General features: G+C 55.6%; 2 protein-coding genes across 3 annotated transcripts in view; one reads left to right on the top strand and one right to left on the bottom strand.

Annotated features, from left to right (window-relative positions):
* Positions 1-1,553: 1,553 nt before the first annotated feature.
* The window catches only part of DBNDD2 (dysbindin domain containing 2), a 16,115-nt gene continuing 827 nt past the window's right edge, over positions 1,554-16,841 (bottom strand). Inside the window, exons 2-5 of one of the 2 annotated variants that reach the window (XM_075011373.1) lie at positions 7,788-7,943; positions 7,404-7,544; positions 2,674-5,961; positions 1,554-2,256 (exon numbers count right to left, since the gene is read on the bottom strand). In XM_075011373.1, the coding sequence (XP_074867474.1) occupies positions 5,759-5,961; positions 7,404-7,544; positions 7,788-7,943 (500 nt within the window). In that variant the 3' untranslated portion in view covers positions 1,554-2,256; positions 2,674-5,758. The remainder of the gene's footprint in view (positions 2,257-2,673; positions 5,962-7,403; positions 7,545-7,787; positions 7,944-16,841) is intronic. The other variant, XM_075011374.1, reaches the window with a different exon arrangement.
* The window catches only part of TP53TG5 (TP53 target 5), a 23,186-nt gene continuing 14,298 nt past the window's right edge, over positions 7,954-16,841 (top strand). The window contains exon 1 of the mRNA XM_075011376.1: positions 7,954-15,727. The gene's annotated coding sequence lies outside the window, so the exon portion shown is untranslated. The remainder of the gene's footprint in view (positions 15,728-16,841) is intronic.

Genomic DNA, 16,841 nt, shown 5'->3' with positions numbered 1-16,841 from the left:
GCACCAGAAAGCTTATGGGGGGCCCTGTCCTGTTCCCTGCCCCCATGCTCCAAGCTAGCCAGCACCCCTCCCCTAGGGTCGCGGCGGAGGTGACAGCATCTTTATCTCAGTGCCTGACTGTGAAGACATATTCCCTGCTCTGTCCCAGTTCTTGGAGTTGCCACCTTTCTTAGCTGTGGATGTGTTCGCCTTTGTTTGTTTGTGTGTGAGAGGGGGAGAGAGTGAGCGGCTAGACGTCAGCATCTGTTTTTGAAAGTAAGAAAACATGGATTATCCTGGGGAAATGAGCAGAGGAATTGTCATTTCAGATCCAACTGGGGTCCATTTAAACCATAGGCTTGCTTCAGGCGGTGGTCTGTAGCTGTGTTCCCTGTAAGTTGTGCGCTTGTGCAGCCACTGAGAAGAGATTCCAATACCACCCAGCTGATTAGCAGAGCACTCACAGCATAGCTTATTTCTCTCCTGGTAGCCTACGTTCCCACCTGCCTTGATGCGTATAGCAAAATTTATTCTACACACAGATGGAAAAGATTAGCGGGAACATTGGTCTGTAGTAGATACTTCAGTGGAAGATGCTAAAAACACGCAAGATGGTTATGTAATAATCTGCCCAAAGAGGAAGTTGTTTCCAATACTGAAAACTAATGATGTTACACACTATATGCCATGAAATAGGAAGGTTTATATTCTATAGACATGTTTACCTTAATATATATATGCACCCACAAACCTCTAAAAGCTGTGTTGGTAACTGAGTGCAGATGCTAGAGCCCAGAGCTGGTCACTGTGTTAGTCTATGTTCCGTGTAAGCTGAACACTTGGGCACCCACCCAGGAGAGATTCAGATGTCACCCAGCTGATTAAAAGGATGCCCACAGCCGGCAACACGTTTCTACTGATGCTGCGCATGCTGCAGTGCACATAAAATTTATTCCACATGAGTGGGAAAAATTAGAGGGAACATTGGTGCTGGTCTTGCCACTTTGTCTTGCTTTCTTCGACAATTCTTCTACATCAATCCGATAGCACAGAAGTTTCAGATCTGGAAGTGTGTTTGGGCTTTGAGGGCCTTTAATAGTTGCTCTAACATTCTCCCACTTGCTGCTGTGGCCAATATATCTATGGTTTAGCACTGGGACTACTTGTCCAATGAATATCCTCCAGGCACCGTGTTCCGGGGTTTTGAGGTCTGCTGATCTAATCCTGGAGCTGTCACTATGGATGACAGAAGACCTGACCACTTCCCTCAGCACAGAGCAGCTGGAGTGATAAAGCAGACTCATCCTGGCAAACTTCCCCTCGCTTGAAGGGCTTGGTTATCAGGATCTGGCAGTTGTTTAAATTCCTGTGGAGCTGGGATGATGCATTTTTCACACGGTAAAAGCACCCAGCCCTTGTTTTTGCTGTCTGTGCACATGGAAAACAATTTATCGGCAAGTTGCCTCTGCAAGAACATGTTTTTTCCTACAGGGACTGTAAATACAGGCTAATTCCTGGGCTCATTTCTAATGCCTAATCACATTCCCCACTGGAGGGCAGACACCACACACATCTGAACCTGAAATTTTATTGAACCATTAACCCCCATGACTACACTGCAACCTGTTCAGAGTTAATGGATTATACAACACAGGGCATGTTTAGCATCTCACTAGGCTAGTCTGACCAGCCTACTGGAGCACGGTGCACCTTTCGGCAAAGCTTTAACCTAGGCCAAAGAGCGGGATTTTGCATTATAGGGTAGACACAGTGTAAAGAGCTAGATGTGCAAGTTAGATCCACTGGCCCCACCCTGCTTATCCTTAACTGTAAATAAAAGTGACTCCCATCGGTTTGTATCTCAGTGTCTCAGCCAGACAAGCTGCCAAAACAGAGTGTTTGTCTGGTGGGTGTGTATGTAAAAAATCATTCCTAAAATACCACAGAGTCCAACCATCTATCATTTCCGGTATTGTTCAACATCTTTATAACAGACCTGGATGAGGGGATGTATCGCATCGTCAGCAAATCTGCAAACAACACGAAGCTAGAGGGAGAGGTAGATATGATGGAGTGTAGGGATAAGGTCCAGAATGACCTAGCTAAGCTGAAGGATTGAGCCAAAAGTAACGTGATGAGGTTCAACAAGGACAAATGCAGAGTCCTGCATTTGGGATGGAAGAATCCCAAGCATTGTTACAGGCTGGGGGAATGACTGGCCAAGTAGCAGTGCAGCAGAAAAGGACCTAGGGATTGCAGTGGATGGCCGTGTCTACACTAGCCCCAAACTTCAAAATGGCCACGCAAATGGCCATTTCGAAGTTTACTAATGAAGTGCTGAAATGCATATTCAGCGCTTCATTAGCATGCGGGCGGCCGCGGCACTTCAAAATTGATGTGCCTCGCTGCCGCGTGGCTCGTCCTGAAGGGGCTCCTTTTTGAAAGGACCCCGCCTACTTCGAAGTCCCCTTATTCCCATGAGCTGATGGGAATAAGGGGACTTCGAAGTAGGAGGGGTCCTTTTGAAAAGGAGCCCCGTCGGGACAAGCCGTGCGGTGGCGAGGCGCATCAATTTCGAAGTGCCGCGACTGCCCGCATGCTAATGAAGCGCTGAATATGCATTTCAACGCTTTATTAGTAAACTTCGAAATGGCCATTTGCATGGCCATTTCGAAGTTTGGGGCTAGTGTAGACACAGCCGATGAGAGGCTGGATATGAGTCAACAATGTGCCCTTGCAGTCAAGAAGGCTAATGGCATATTGGGGTGCATTAGGAGCAACACTTCCAGCAGATCTAAATAAGTTATTATTCCCCTCTGTTTGACACTGGTGAGGCCACATCTTCAGTACTGCATCCAGTTCTGGGCTCCCCAGTGCAAAAAGGATGTGGATGTACTGGAGCAGGTCCAGTGGAGGGCAACAAAAACTATTAGGGGGCTGGCGCACATGACCAATGAAGAGAGGCTGAGGGATTTGGGCTTATTTAGTTTGCAGAAAAGAAGAGTGAGGGGCGATTTAATAGCAGCCTTCAACATCCTGAAAGGGGGCTCTAAAGAGGATGGAGAGAGGCTGTTCTCAGTGGTGACAGATGGCAGAACAAGGAGCAATGGTCTAAAGTTACAGAGTGAGAGGTGGAGGTTGAATATTAGGAAGAACTGTTTCACCATGAGGGTGGTGAAGCACTGGAATGTGCTAACTAGAGAGGTGGTAGAATCTCCATCCCTAGATGTTTTTAAGTCCTGGCTTGACAAAAGTCCTGGCCCAGATGATTTAGTTGGGATTGATCTTGCTTTGGGCAGGGAGCTGTACTTGATGATCTCCTGAGGCCCCTTCAACCCTAGGATTCTACGATTCTGCTGTCTCCAACGTCTGGGGTGTATGCTGAACTCCAGAGCTCCCACTGAGCAAAGATAATAAATGCTATGATTCACACAAGTATTCAGAGACAATTCTCCTATGTTGGAACTGCTCCCTAAATACAGACATGAGCGCAGGAGAAATTTAACTAGCCCATTTAGGGCTCGATCTTGCAATGTGCAGAGCACGCTGGCTCAAATCCAGTGACAGTCTTATGCTTAAGGTTCAACACATGCTTGTGAGTAAGCCCATTAACCTCAATCAGCTAGCCACCTGCTCTAGTGTTTATGCTTCTCTGCAGCAGAGTCAAAGTGTACCACACCTCGCGAGAACAGAAGCCCATATGGAATCTAGACACCTGAGTTCCGTGCCAGGACTTTGGAAGAGAATCGGAGGGACTCCATGCTTTGGAGAGTGGCTGGGGGCTACAGATGCTGCACAACAAAATGTCTGGCTTGAGATTGGCTTGTGACCCAAGCCCAAAGCTGGTGAACAGCTGTCAAATTCTGCCTTGCAAAGCCACTAACAGGAACTCACTGCAGCCCCAAGCAATCCCACAAAACTCACCCCGACCCCAAAACAGCAAGGACCTGGAAAACCACTCCTGGAGGAAACAAGCTTCCTAGCACAGGAGTGGAGACCTGGGGCACTGGAAAGCTTAAGCTATGCATGAGCCAGAGTGGCCAGAAACATTGAACAGAACCCTTCTGATCATAGGCGAGTCCCTGCACAGCTCTGTCCCCGGACAGTTGCAAAAACCAGCTCTGAAATCAGGGTGCTGGGGGCAGCCCTCACTCTGCAGTGCTCTTTCATTTCTTGAATTTTCCGCTGGGATTAACAGCTTGCCAGGCCTGTATGTGTGCTGCTCCCATCTCTCAGGAGTTGCCAGTCCCCTGAGTCACTTCCTCTTCACAGACATTTTCCCTCTAACCTTTTTCTCTGGAAAGTACTTTATGAGGCAGGATTGTGGACAGAGGGTGACTCATCTGCACCTGGCTCGTGATTTTATGGGACTTGGGATGCTAAATGCTGCAGCCGGGATCCAACCAGGTCTGTTGAAAAGTTAGTATGTGCTGTACGCTGCTCTGGGTGCGCCCTGGGAAACAGCCTGGGTCTAGAGCACTACCCAACCTCTGTTATTTATATACCAGCCTTTGTTTTCCCTGTTTCACACAGTCTCCTTGTGGCCAGAGCTTTCCTGTCTCAGAGCAATTGGTGGCAGCAGTACGCCTCCCTAAATGGTGATGCAGCTTGAGCTGTGTGTGGCTACAGTGGCTGGGCAGAGCAGGGAGAGACTGAGACGGATAGTAAGGAGGAGTCCAAGTGACGAGCTGTCCTTCGCTCAGCATGTAACATCTCGGGTAAGGCAGCCAGCGGCCAGGCTGGGTGTTGTGCTGGGAGTAGGGAGCCAGTCAGCTTTGCTGCACTAGATGGATGCTAGTATCAGGGTCATAAAATGGATGGAGAATTGCATTCTCCTGGGGTCATGTTACAGACCACTGCACTCCCACGCCCGCCAGCCTTGCGGGTTTAGCGTGGGAATCAGAGCATTCTCACTGCTGTCGCAGGCTGGCTCCTCTACAAGCAGATGTGCAAGCAAAGCCCTTTGAAACTGCACAGCCTCAGAGAAGTGCGCAATATTATTACTGGGATGGGTTGGGGATTTTGCACCACTGACCCCTGTAGCTCTCGGGGGTAAGTAATGAGGACTATGCCACTTGTGTTTCTGCTGGGCGTTAGAATGGCCACTGGATTGGGCTGATGCCTGGTCTGGGAATAACGGAACACCCCTGTGCTCCAACGGCTGAGAAAACTTAGCTCATTTGCTACCATGGTCTTGCCCTTGGTAGTGCAGGTGTAACTGCTTCATTCTCTGCCTTAAGCCTGTCTCCCCTGCCTGAGGCTCTCCTCTTCTTCCTTCAGCAACTCCTTCCCAGGCCAACCTTCTCCAGCCCCTCATCTCCACTGTCCATGGGGTGTTGGGGGCTCTCCAATAACACGTATCACCCCGACTGCTGTTTGGACACGAGTGTTATTTCTCTATAGGCTCTGGTTACACATGTTCCTGGAGTCAGGCGGAGGGTCCACTGGAATGCAGGGCTAACATCCCGCCAGCAATGGGCACAGCTGAGCCCACGGCTTGTGCAGCAACTTGGAGGGGTGAAGCGGGCGTGTTAGTAGCCAAGTAGCCTGAAGAGTTAATTTCTGAGCGCTACGATACCCCTCTGCTTCTGCACCCCCTCCTTCTCCCCTGGCTGACTGAGGAACGTGCTTCTCTCTGCACGTGCAGGGCGGCAGCAGCTTGGGATGGGGAGAGTGCTCGGGGCGCACTGAGCAGGAGTCAAACGGCCAGCAGCCTTCCTTCCTCTCATGCTGGCAGGTCCATGCGGAGGCGGGATGAGGAAAGAACAGGAGTCTGCTGCTAGCTCATGGCCGCCTGGGCTTCAGGGCGGTCTTCCTGGGGCTCCTCCTCATCGGACTGCACCACCGGGGTCTCGGCCCCCTCCTCACTGGTGTCCAGGCTGTTGAGGTCTGTGGAGACGGAGGATGTGGATGAGATCCGGGATTTGATCTCAGCCGCACTGGGCACTTGCAGGGTGATTTCCTCCTGGAAAGGGCTGGGCTCTGCCCAAGAGAGAGGCACAATTAGCAGAAGGAACCAACACGCCAGCATCTTCCCTGTGCCAGCCCTTCCAGCTCCACTTGACACCTCCCGAGGCATGCTACCCTTCTCCTCCTTCCGAGCCCACTGCAGCAGCTCCATTTTAGGAGAGGCAGTGACCAGTGTTCCCTGTAAACTGATGGCTTGGGCAGCCACCCACCTGTTTCCCAGCTGATTAGCGGAGCACCCACAGCCACCCACCTTGAGCATCATGTGTTTCTATTGGTGGTGCACATCCCCCAGGTCTCGGTGCCTATAACAAAATTTATTCTGCCCACGGGTGGAAAAAATTAGAGGGAACATTGGTAGTGACCCCAGAGCACCAGGTTTCTAGGAGGAGGCAGTGGAGGAAAGGAGACGAAGCAGTGGGCTGGAATGATCCTTATCGAACAGAGATGGAGGAAGGAGGGATTTGGGTGGGAGTCACTGGACTCACAATTCCTACTGTCCGGGAGCTGGTGGTAAGCAGGACTGGGCCACAGATCCACTGGTCTCCAGCACAGGCTGAGCTCTCGATCCCTTAGCGCTGCTTTGAGCCCCAGTCCCAGGCTTTGGCAGCAGGGCATGTGCCTCACATTCTTTCCCCATTTTTGGCAGTGGAGCCTTTTCTACCTCACTTGTAAAATTCCAGCTTGGGGCCTTCATGCGTGAGGCCGTTTCGCTGCAACAGCAGAATCTGCTGGTAAATGGCTTGGCTCGTTCTCAGAGTGACTCATTCTCGGGGGGGGCTGCAGGGATCCTGATGGCTCCTCCTCTTGCAGCAGGGGACCAAGTGGGGCCCCTGCTGCAGGCAATAAGCTCCACACGGGACAGGGGCGGTCTGCCTGGCTCCCCACTCTTCATGCAATGAACCCCACCTGGGGCCACCATGGTACTGGCACTACCCCAGCCAGGCACAGGTAGCTCATGCAAGACAGGGACTTAGCATGGGCAGTCGAGCCTGAGGGAGGGGGTGTGATAAGGAGTGGACCAGGATGTGACAGGGCAGTGACTGCTTTATGGCAGGTGGGGCGGGGGCGGGGTGGGCAAGAATTCAGTCCTGCACAGCCTAACATGCACCAAGAGTGCAGCAGCCCTGGAAACCTGGGATCCATCCGTCTGCTCCCAGCAGTGGTGGCTGTAGTGTAGACAGGGAATGGGCGTCCTTCCCTCGGGTTAGATGTCGCGATGACGAAAATGCTTGTGCCCTTTCTGCTCAGCAGCCTCCCGTGCCTGCACCACCGGCAGACCTGCACTAGTCGGGCCATGCTGGTGTGACCCTTCCCATCCCGACCAGCCAAAGCCCCAGGTTTGTTTCACTGGGACGGGAAAGTCCCAGTAAGACTTGGACTGGACAGAAGAACTGACCCATTGGAGTGTGGGCTGGGGGGCAGCAGGGAACTGACAAGGAGGGACCTGTATGTACCTGGCTGCCCAGGAACACTGCTGTCCTCTGTCCCACAGCCGAGAAACACATCCATGGCGTCCTGGTCAGAAAGGTCCGTCATGTCCACCTGCTCCAGCATGTCCACATTCACCTCCATGGAGGAAATGCTGCCCAGCGGAGCTGCAGAGATGAGAACCAGAAAACCAGAGAGGGGCCATCACTGAGGCCAGCCACATGAGAACCTGCTCATCCTGGACCACCAGCGGTGAGGTGATGCCATGGGAGGCTCCCCCTGACGCTAGCCTGCTGCTTTGTTTGCACTGTGAGTTCTTTAGAGCCTTGATCTCTATGGCCTGGTCACCCCTCAACACTGCCTGGTGTGCGTTCCAGACACCACCTCCCGCTCCCTCCGGCCGCACTTACGTCTCCTGTGCTCTATCTGCAGGTGGGACATGGGGAAGAAGAAATCCACCTCATGCTGGAAAACCTCCTCAAAGAACTTCTGCCTGTCACGCAATTTGAGCTGCTGCTGCTGCGTCTGTTCTGGCTCCAGTCCCCGCTGCCCTTGCTCCATGTCAGCTGTGGAAGAACAAGGTGGAAGATCAGGCATGGGATGGATGCAGCCAGTCTGAGACCAGCCAAGGCCAAATGAAGGCTGCGTAAGTCCCCCCTGCCCATTCCTTCTACCAGTGCCTGGCAGGACAAGTGTTGCTCTCCAGCTCTGCTTCACCGAGGGGCTGCATTTTGACTTGGTAGCAATGGATGAGATGTGACAAGCCACAGAGCTTGCTCCAGCAGTGCAATCATTGGGGGCCACTGCTCCTGTGGTACGGCCCAGCCTGGGATCTGCAACACCAGCGGTAGTTCCAAACTCTGGGCCACACCACCTTTCTCCCAGGGTTCTCAAACTCTCCCTCTGAGAGGGGGTGACTGTTGTGTGATCCCCCCTTCCCAGAAAGGGAAACTGAGGCACAGAAAGCAGATGTGACTTGCCCCAAGGTCACACAGCAAAACAGTATCAGAGCCGGGGATAGAACTAAGTCCCTGCTCTGACCGCTAGACGATGCTCCTGCCTCTCCTGGCAGAGAAGAAACACGGCAGCCCTGATGTTGAACATTCAGCGTCGTGCAACCAGGTGTGCATGATCATTCCAGCTCCAGCCTGTTACGCTCTGGTTTTCCTGCCGCCTAATTCAGGTTTAGCCAGGGAGTTGATTCTGAATATTAACATGCAGCAGAAACTCTCCCCAGCGTTGGAACTGACCCTGAGTCCCTGTAATAAAATGGCAGTGACATCCTGATGCACACCGACCTGCATCTCTGCCATCCCTACGACTATAATCTCAGACCCACCACACACACACGCAGCCTATAATCCCCTTCATCTCACCCCTGGCTTTGACTCTGTTCCCCAGAGCAATGAGCAGCCCCTGAAGGGTGACCATCCCTCCTGTTTTCGGCAGGACAGCCCCGTATTTCGGGCACCATCCTGGTGTCCCGGTTTATTTTGCCAAAGGGGCTAACTGCCCCGTATTCCACATTTTTACTAGAGCAGGTGGCTCCCACCCAACTTCCCCTGGCTATGGGGAGCCAGCAGCCAGACCCATATGGTGGCATGGATGCTGCCCAACTTCCCCACTGCTTGGTGGTAGCTGGAAGCTGGACCCACGTGGTGGTGTGGATGCCACCTGACTCCCCCCAGCTGCAGGGAACCAGGAGCTTTGCAGGCAGGGCAGCAGCCTAGTTCCCAAGTCATGGGGCAGCTCCAAACCCTCCCCCCAGCCAGGTGACAGCCCCCACCGGGCAGCCACCACCTAATTCCCACATAGGGTGACCATCCACCCTGTTTTGGCCGGGATGGCATCATTCCCCCATGCCCCTTATTTGGTCACCCAAGCACTGGAACAAGGTGATGGAAGGTCAGATCCTGCTAAGCACAGCCGGGCCCCTCTCTGTCCCTCCAGCTTTAGGAACCCAGAGGAGCAGAGAACATGAAGCCCTTCTAGCTTGGCCAGTTGCTGTCTTTGGCCCCGAGCCACTGAGGTGTTGGAGTCCATTCCAGCGTAGCAGCCTAACCAGGGCTGAGGAAGTGGGCTTTGCTGGCTCATTCCAGCGGCTGCCCGGAAGCTGCCAGACTGGAGTCTTGTTCCAGAATCTGTCTCAGCTCCTCGTGGGGTGGCAGAAGGAAAATGTGACAACCCAGCGGAGCAGGGCAGTAACCAAGACAACCAAACAAACCCTTGAGCCTGTCCCCAGCACAACCCTGACCAAACCCACTTCCTGGGGCAAAGAGCAGCAGTGGCCTGCGGGCCCCACCCGGCTGGCAGGGCTGTGCCTGTGTCAGGACTTGGATGTTATAACATAGGAAACAAACTGGGACCTTCCCCAGGGAAACCCCTCAGGGCTACTCCCAGCCAAACACTTGCCCCAGGGAAACCACTCGAGGCCAAACTCCCCTTGCCAACAGGGAAAATTGTCAAGTCTAAATTTTCCTGTGCAATATTCCCTGGCCTCAGGACTAACCCCTGCCCAGGCATCCCTGGGAAACCCTGCAAAGCTAACCACACACAGCACCCCCTGGAAATCCCTTAGGGCTCTGGCTGTCTCTCACACACCACCACATCCTTTGCCCCCCAGAACCGGCTGCCAACACCTCAGGACTTGCGGCTCCTGGTGACTTCCACATTTCCTCAGGGATTCTGTGGTCACTGCTGGTTCTGCCTGTCCCATCGCTGCTGGGCCCAGTTCTGTGCTCCAACCCACCTGGTCTAGGTTCTGGTCCCAGGTCTAGGCTTCCCCACTAACTGCAGCCCCTGCTGCTGTCTGCCTTTGTGTCATTGCCAAGGGCTGGAAAGGTGCCCAGGCAGCCAGGATCTCACACGCTTTGCCAAGAGAGTAACCGCCGGTCGAAAGCGCCTTAATGAGATGTCGAAATTAAGCCCCTTTTGCTTTCCCTTGCTGCCCTCACCATCTGCTGCTGCCCACGCTGCACCAGCCAGGAGCTCATGGTCCTCCTGACCCTGGAGCAGGGTCATCCAGAAACCAAGCCCCCATCCCTGCCACACCCCAACGCATACTCCCTAAACCAGCAACACCCAACCAGTGCCAGGGGGGCCGGGAAGCAGAGAGGGGCTGGGGAAATGGCTCCAGCCCATGCTCAAGGAGGAGATGGGGGAGGGCTAATTACAAAGCTCTGGGCTGCACAAAGAACAGGTTAAGCCTGCAGCATGGTCTGTGTCTCCCTCAGTCAGCATCAGGGGAACTAGCTCTTTCGACAGCCCAGCTGCAGCACCTGCCCTGCTGGGCTCTCCAGGGGTGAAAGTAACTAAGATTTCCCCCAGGAACTCTCCTATCACACACCTGTGCTGCCCTAAGTGTGGTGTGTGGTGTGGGAGGCTGCTGGAGGGCAGAGGGTTGGGGATGGGGGTGCAGGAGTCAGGACTGGGTGGTGTGAGGGGCTCAGGGCAGGGGGGATGTAAGCTGCAGGAGTCAGGGGAGGGGGCTTGGGAGGGCTTGGAATGGGGGTGCAGGAATCAAGGCTGGGGATTATGAGGGCCCAGGGCAGGGAAGCTCAACAGGGAGTTAGGGGCCGAGGGGGAGCTCAGAGCTGGGAGTGCAGCCACTGTGCTTGCTGGGCTGTGGGAGCACTGCGTTAATGGGGGAATGCGCTTGCCCGGCCGGACCACTGGATTCCCAGGGCAGCAGGGGACCACGCTGCCCAGATACCTGAGCACCAGGGTGGCTGGGACTGCCCCTTCCAGCTGCTTGAGCATCCAGGTTGCAGCCTGAGTGTGCTATGGCCCTGGTGCCCAGGCTGCCAGCAGCACTCCAAGCCAGCCAGTCTCTTACCGATGCACCGCACCGGGGTGCGCTAGCTTCCTTTCACCTTTGGCTCTCCCGCCAGGGCGGAGTCACCAGCTGCCCACTGCTCCAGGAAAGCTGCAGCCGTAGCATTGCTGGAATCTGCGGCTAACAGGCTACACTAGCCTGCGTCTTGTCACGGTTTTCCCAGGGAAAGTGGCCGGCAAATTCAAGTACTGACAAAGTAGTGCCAAGACGCTATGGCTCACGTCCTGCAGGGCTGAAGCAGCTCTAGTACCACCCTGACTGCTGGGAACACTTTGAAGTAGGTGATCCTGAAGTGCTTGAACCTCACACTTCACCCCAAGGTCCCCATTCCCCACCTCCTCGGTATCAACTGTGTCCAGGACCACAGGCTGCCTTCCAGTTTACCTCTTTGTGCCGTGAGCTCCTAAACCGCAGCGACGACTCTTCCATTGCATTCGTCCAGCCCCTAGCACGCAGGGGCTTGTCCTCAGTCTGGGCCTTTCCATCCTCTTGCCGTATGAATATGAACCATACAGATGCATGGCTGCTGTGCGGTGACCCAAAAGCCCACGTGATACAACTTCACTTTCCAAGTGGGGTGACACGCACCATACCACCCACTCAGTGCACCTCTTCCAGTGGGACAGGGTCACATGGGCGCTGGAGGAAGGGCCCTTTGATTTGAGCCCTGTTGTTAGAGGTGAGCTCCCATCTGCTGCCAGGAGGAGGCACTGTTTGGGTGGTGGTGGGGAGCTCACAGCTACTCCTGTCTCCGTCCCCCACCCCCAGCAAGGACATTACAGGCCAAAGAGTAAGAATTTGCCATCTTCTGCACACTAAATGCACTCACCGTACGTCTCTCTGCCAGCACTTGGCCAGTGCCGCATGGTGTGTTGCCCGTACCAGGCAGGGACGGGAGGTTAGCAGGATTGGTGCAAGTGCCAGTGTATTACTCTAATGCAGCGGGGGGGAAAGCACCCCAAAATTTACTTGAGTAAAAGAGCAGCTTATTTTCACTTCTAGGTACTTGAGTACAATTTAGATGTGATCTGCGTGCATTTGTGCACGTGCGGGTGTACTTTTACTCAAGTAGTTTTCCAGAGCGACACCCACCACTCGTACTTAAGTACACACACACACCCCCGCTCTCAGCAACTGCACTTTTACTTGAGTCACTTGTTGTGAACTTTTTCCCCCTCTGCTCTGACGCAAGGGCGGCGCTAGAGCCGCATGGGGAGACATGTCTGGACCGGTAGCAGACTTGTCTGGAAATTCCTTGGGGACATGAGGTTCTTAGCCCACCGGGCAGGCAGCATGGCAAGGCCATTGTGTAACTCAGGCGGGAGTCGAGCAGGATGTGCAGCTGGGTGACTGCAGCGAGAACCAGAGCCAGCGCCTTCTTCCTGCTCCCTCCTCCCCCTCCTCTTGGGGTCAGGCGCTGGCAGCCAAGAGCTCTGCTCGTGTATTTGCAGCTAAAGAACCGCCATGAAGGAAAGACAAGAGAGCAGCGTTCCCTGTCTCTGCCCTTCTCCGGGTGACTGATGGTCACATTCTCCTCACTCTCAGTGGCTGGGATTGTCTCATCAGGATGGCATGTTCCCAGCCAGTGACACACACACATACGCATACACACACAATGCAGCCCCTGTGCACAGCAGGGAATTCACCCAGCTATTTAAATACCTGCTGGAGCTCTTTCTTACAAGGCATTCAGCCGATGGGCTGTGGGCTGTGCATGTTTGCGGCTGGGACACAGCGCTGCTTTCCTGGGATCGCTGCCCCTACCCACCCCCCAACACATCAGCCTGTCAATTCCCGAAAGTGTGAAATGGTACCAGGCTCCCTGCTGCCTTCAAATCCTTCCGGCTCTTGCTGCTTGTTAGCCTCCAGGAGAACTGGACCTGAATGCTAGTGTGGGCGCTGATGGGAACGGAGCCAGGCTACCACCAGCCCCTGAGAAGGAAACAGATCAGGGGATGGGGAGGGGTTCCTTCTACTGCCACTGCTCAGCCTCTCCGGGCCCAGCCTCTTAGGGGCAAGGGGAGGTGCCCTGAGCCCAGTGCTACCTGCCTTTGCAAGAGGTGCTGAGGGAAACAGGGCAGACGTGCTGGCTGGGGGGTCCAGCTGGGATTCTCCACCTCTCAGCATGCGGCCCTGTCGGGTGACTGCACAAAGGCCTGACACGGAAGGAACTCCTAGGTCCCATCTTTCCCCAGCTTCCTGCGGGAGGCACATGGAGCAGAGGTGCCAGCTGCAAGCGGGTGGTCTGAACGCTGGCTGCAGGTAGCTCCCGGCAACAGAGGGTGGCATAAGCCCTGGGGGCCAAAACGCTGAATGGGCTCCCTGGGACACAGAGTGGTGGGCAGAGCGCTGCCTGCACGGCGCTGGTCTGTCCGGGCTTCCGCTGGGACTGACCGACCACATTTGACATCTCCCCTGCCGGACCCCAGTCTAAACCCCACTCTGTGCACCAGGCAGCATGAAGGGGGCAGTGCATGCTTGTTGGAGGAAACACAGTCCAAGAGAAGATAGGGATAGGCTCTTCTTCCACTGACAGCTCTTTAAATCCATGGAAAGGGGAGGGTAACAGCAGGCCTGACCTTAGGGCAAGGTGAGCGAGGCGGCTACCTCGGGCCCCAGACCTTCAGGGTCTCATGCTGCAGTTAACTATAGCACCCATTGGCCACGCCCCATTTTCAGCGTGTCGCCCTGGGTATCACCCACGGCCGGTTGTGTTTCACAGCGTACCAGTGAGGGAAGGGGGTACACTCTGCAGGGGGTGCATCAGTTCTCTAGGGAACAGTTCCAAGGAGCACAGCGTCACACCCCCTCTAGCCATTCTCTGAAAAGCATCACTCTGGGGCCTCTGAACCGGAACAGGGCCCCCCCGACTCCAGCCACACGACTCCCTTTGATTGGAGCCTCTCTGTAGGGAGGAGCCCCCAGCCTCTGACACAAGGAGAGGCTGCAGGGAACAGGCCAGCGTATCTATTGCAGGGGGAGCTCGCACCTCCAGGCTGTGCCCCTCTCAACAAGAACGTTGCAGGATAAAGGGTAAAGCCACCCTCCAAATCAGCAGTTTCCTTCAGTCTTGGAGAGGCAGCTGGCCCAGAGCCCAAGAAGGTGCCAGGCCCTTGCAATGACCTAGAAGAGGCCTACCATAAACAATGCCTGGAACCTGCCAAACCCTCTGGTACATACACTCTGCACAGCCACCCTCACTCTCTGCACCTGAACTCAGATTGCAGCTAAGGGCCAAACTAAACCCGCCCCGCAGGGTGAGGCAAGCACAGGAAGGTGAGTGGGAGGGTGGCAGTGTTAGCCGAGACAGAGGAGTTAAAAACAAGAGGGAGGAGAACAAGAGCGTCAGCGGGGTGAGGAGGTGGCACCTTGTGATCGTGGTCTCTAACACGGCTCCTTAGAGCACATGTTCCAGCCAATCCTCAACTCCTCTGAGACTCCACACTAAAAATATCCCCGGAGCCCTGAGCTCTCTCCCCAGCGGAGGCTGCGTCACAAGCCTCTGCTATTTGCAGGGCCTGATTCACTGACCCGGAGCTGGAGAAAGCCAGGAGAGCGCTAGAGAGGATAACAGGAGGTGGGAGGCTCATAAGCCACACAGGGGACCTCTCCATAGCCAGCAGCAGTGTTTCTCCCAGCCCGGGGTGGCAGACTGGGGTGAGGAGAGCTCGCGCTAGCCGTCTAAACAGAGCGGTGGAGACAGTGCTGCAAAGCTGCGGTGCCAGCTGGAGCTCTGAAGCCTCGGGATGGGGATGGGCTTCCCAGCCCACACCGTAACCTGCAGCACACAGAGCTATTTTTAGAGTGCCCCAGTGAGCCCTGCTAGCCTGAGTCTGTTGACCGGGCAGGGAGGCTCGCAGCCTGGAAGCTCCTGGAAGCTGAGTGCCTGGGATGCTGCCCAGGAACGATTCAGGTGCCACCCAGCTGATTAGCACTGCACCCACAGCCTCCCCTTGCCGGCAGCATGTGTTACTGCTGGCGCACAGCTGCACATGGATGAACTGGGTGCACATAACAAAATATATTCTGCCTATGGATGGAAAAAATTAGAGGGAACCCTGAGGGACAGGCAGCCTCTGCACCCCACACTGGAGCCCTTCCAGAGGAGAGGCCATGAAAGCAGGCTGAGGCCCTGTCTCTCTGCCCCAGCTTGGGTTGGAGCTGGCCTGGCTATCCAGAGACCTTCACTGACTCGCTGTCTAGTAACAGAGCGGGAGCTGTGTTAGTCTGTTCTCCAGCAAAACAAAGCAGCTCCACAGAACTTTTCTATCCAGAGCACATGCTGTGCCAGGGGGTTGCTCCCGTCCTTAGGCAAAGGGGCACGATGATGGAGGATTTCTTTTGCCGTTCTGGATCAGACAACTGCCCAGCCTGCACCTACCCAAAGGAATGCCCCAGCCGAGGGCACAGTCACCCAGCCGGGGTAGGGCACTTCCTCCGGCCACCCAGCCACTTGAGATTTTACTGTCTGGAGCTCAGCCTGCAGAGCTACTACGGCTATTACAGTTCAGCAAGGTGTGAAAGTGGGAGGGACCGATCCCCGTGGGGCATGCAGGGAGGGAGGCTCTGGATGCTAGTGCATGGTGACTGTGAGATGGAGGCAGGGCTTTGGTGGCTGTGCGGAGGTGCGTGGCCAAGAAAGACAGGCTGTAGAGCTGGGGACTTTGGCAATGGACCTGCTGCTTGGCAGGGTGGAGAGGAACTGAGTGTGGGACGTACAGAATGACTGGGCAGGTGCTGGCAGAAGGATGCTATGGGATGTATGGAGATACATGGGAGGGTGCTGGCGGGTGGGGAGTGGAGGGGCGTGGGAGGGTGCTGGCGGGTGGGAGCGTAGGAGGGTGCTGGTGGGTGGGGGAGGAGAGGCGTGGGTGGGTGCTGGTAGGTGGGAGTGGAGGGGCGTGGGTGGGTGCTGGCAGGTGGGGGCGGAGGGGCACTGAAGGGTGCTGGCGGTGGGGCGTGGGTGGGTGCTGGCAGGTGGGGGCAGAGGGGCATGGAAGGGTGCTGGCGGGTGGGAGTGGAGGGGCGTGGGTGGGTGCTGGTGGGCGGGGGCAGAGGGGCGTGGGAGGGTGCTGGCGGGTGGGGGCAGGGGGCGTGGAAGGGTGCTGGCGGGTGGGAGTGGAGGGGTATGGGTGGGTGCTGGCAGGTGGGGGCGGAGGGGCGTGGGTGAGGGCTGGTGGGCGGAGGGGCGTGGGAGGGTGCTGGTGGGTGGGGGCGGAGGGGCGTGGGAGGGTGCTGGTGGAAGGGCTGTGCGGGCAGTGTTTCCTGTAAGCTGTGCACTCGAGCAGCCCAGCAGCGCTTTGAGGTGCTGCCAGCAGAGCGCCCGCAGCAGGCAGCGTGCGGTTCTACTCATCGCGCACGTCCGCACAGGACTCAGCGCACAACACAAAACCTATTGCGCACGTGGGTGGGAAAGGAGAGGGGACCTCAGCTGTGGGCGGTGCTGGGGGTGGCCTGCATGGAGTGCAGGGCTGAGCTGTCTGGGCAAGGACGAGGACTATGCTGGTGGGAAGAGAGGGTTCGAAGATCATGGGCTGGGGGAGTGAGGCGGGGGGGTGGGTTTCCAGTGGAGCGGAGCCCCCAGAGGTAGCACTTCCATAGGGACAAAACCCCAACGCCCACCGTCAGC

The sequence above is a fragment of the Carettochelys insculpta genome, chromosome 17 (genome assembly GCF_033958435.1).
Source record: "Carettochelys insculpta isolate YL-2023 chromosome 17, ASM3395843v1, whole genome shotgun sequence".
NCBI classification, from domain to species: Eukaryota; Metazoa; Chordata; order Testudines; family Carettochelyidae; genus Carettochelys; species Carettochelys insculpta.
This window is presented reverse-complemented; position numbering and strand designations above follow the sequence as displayed.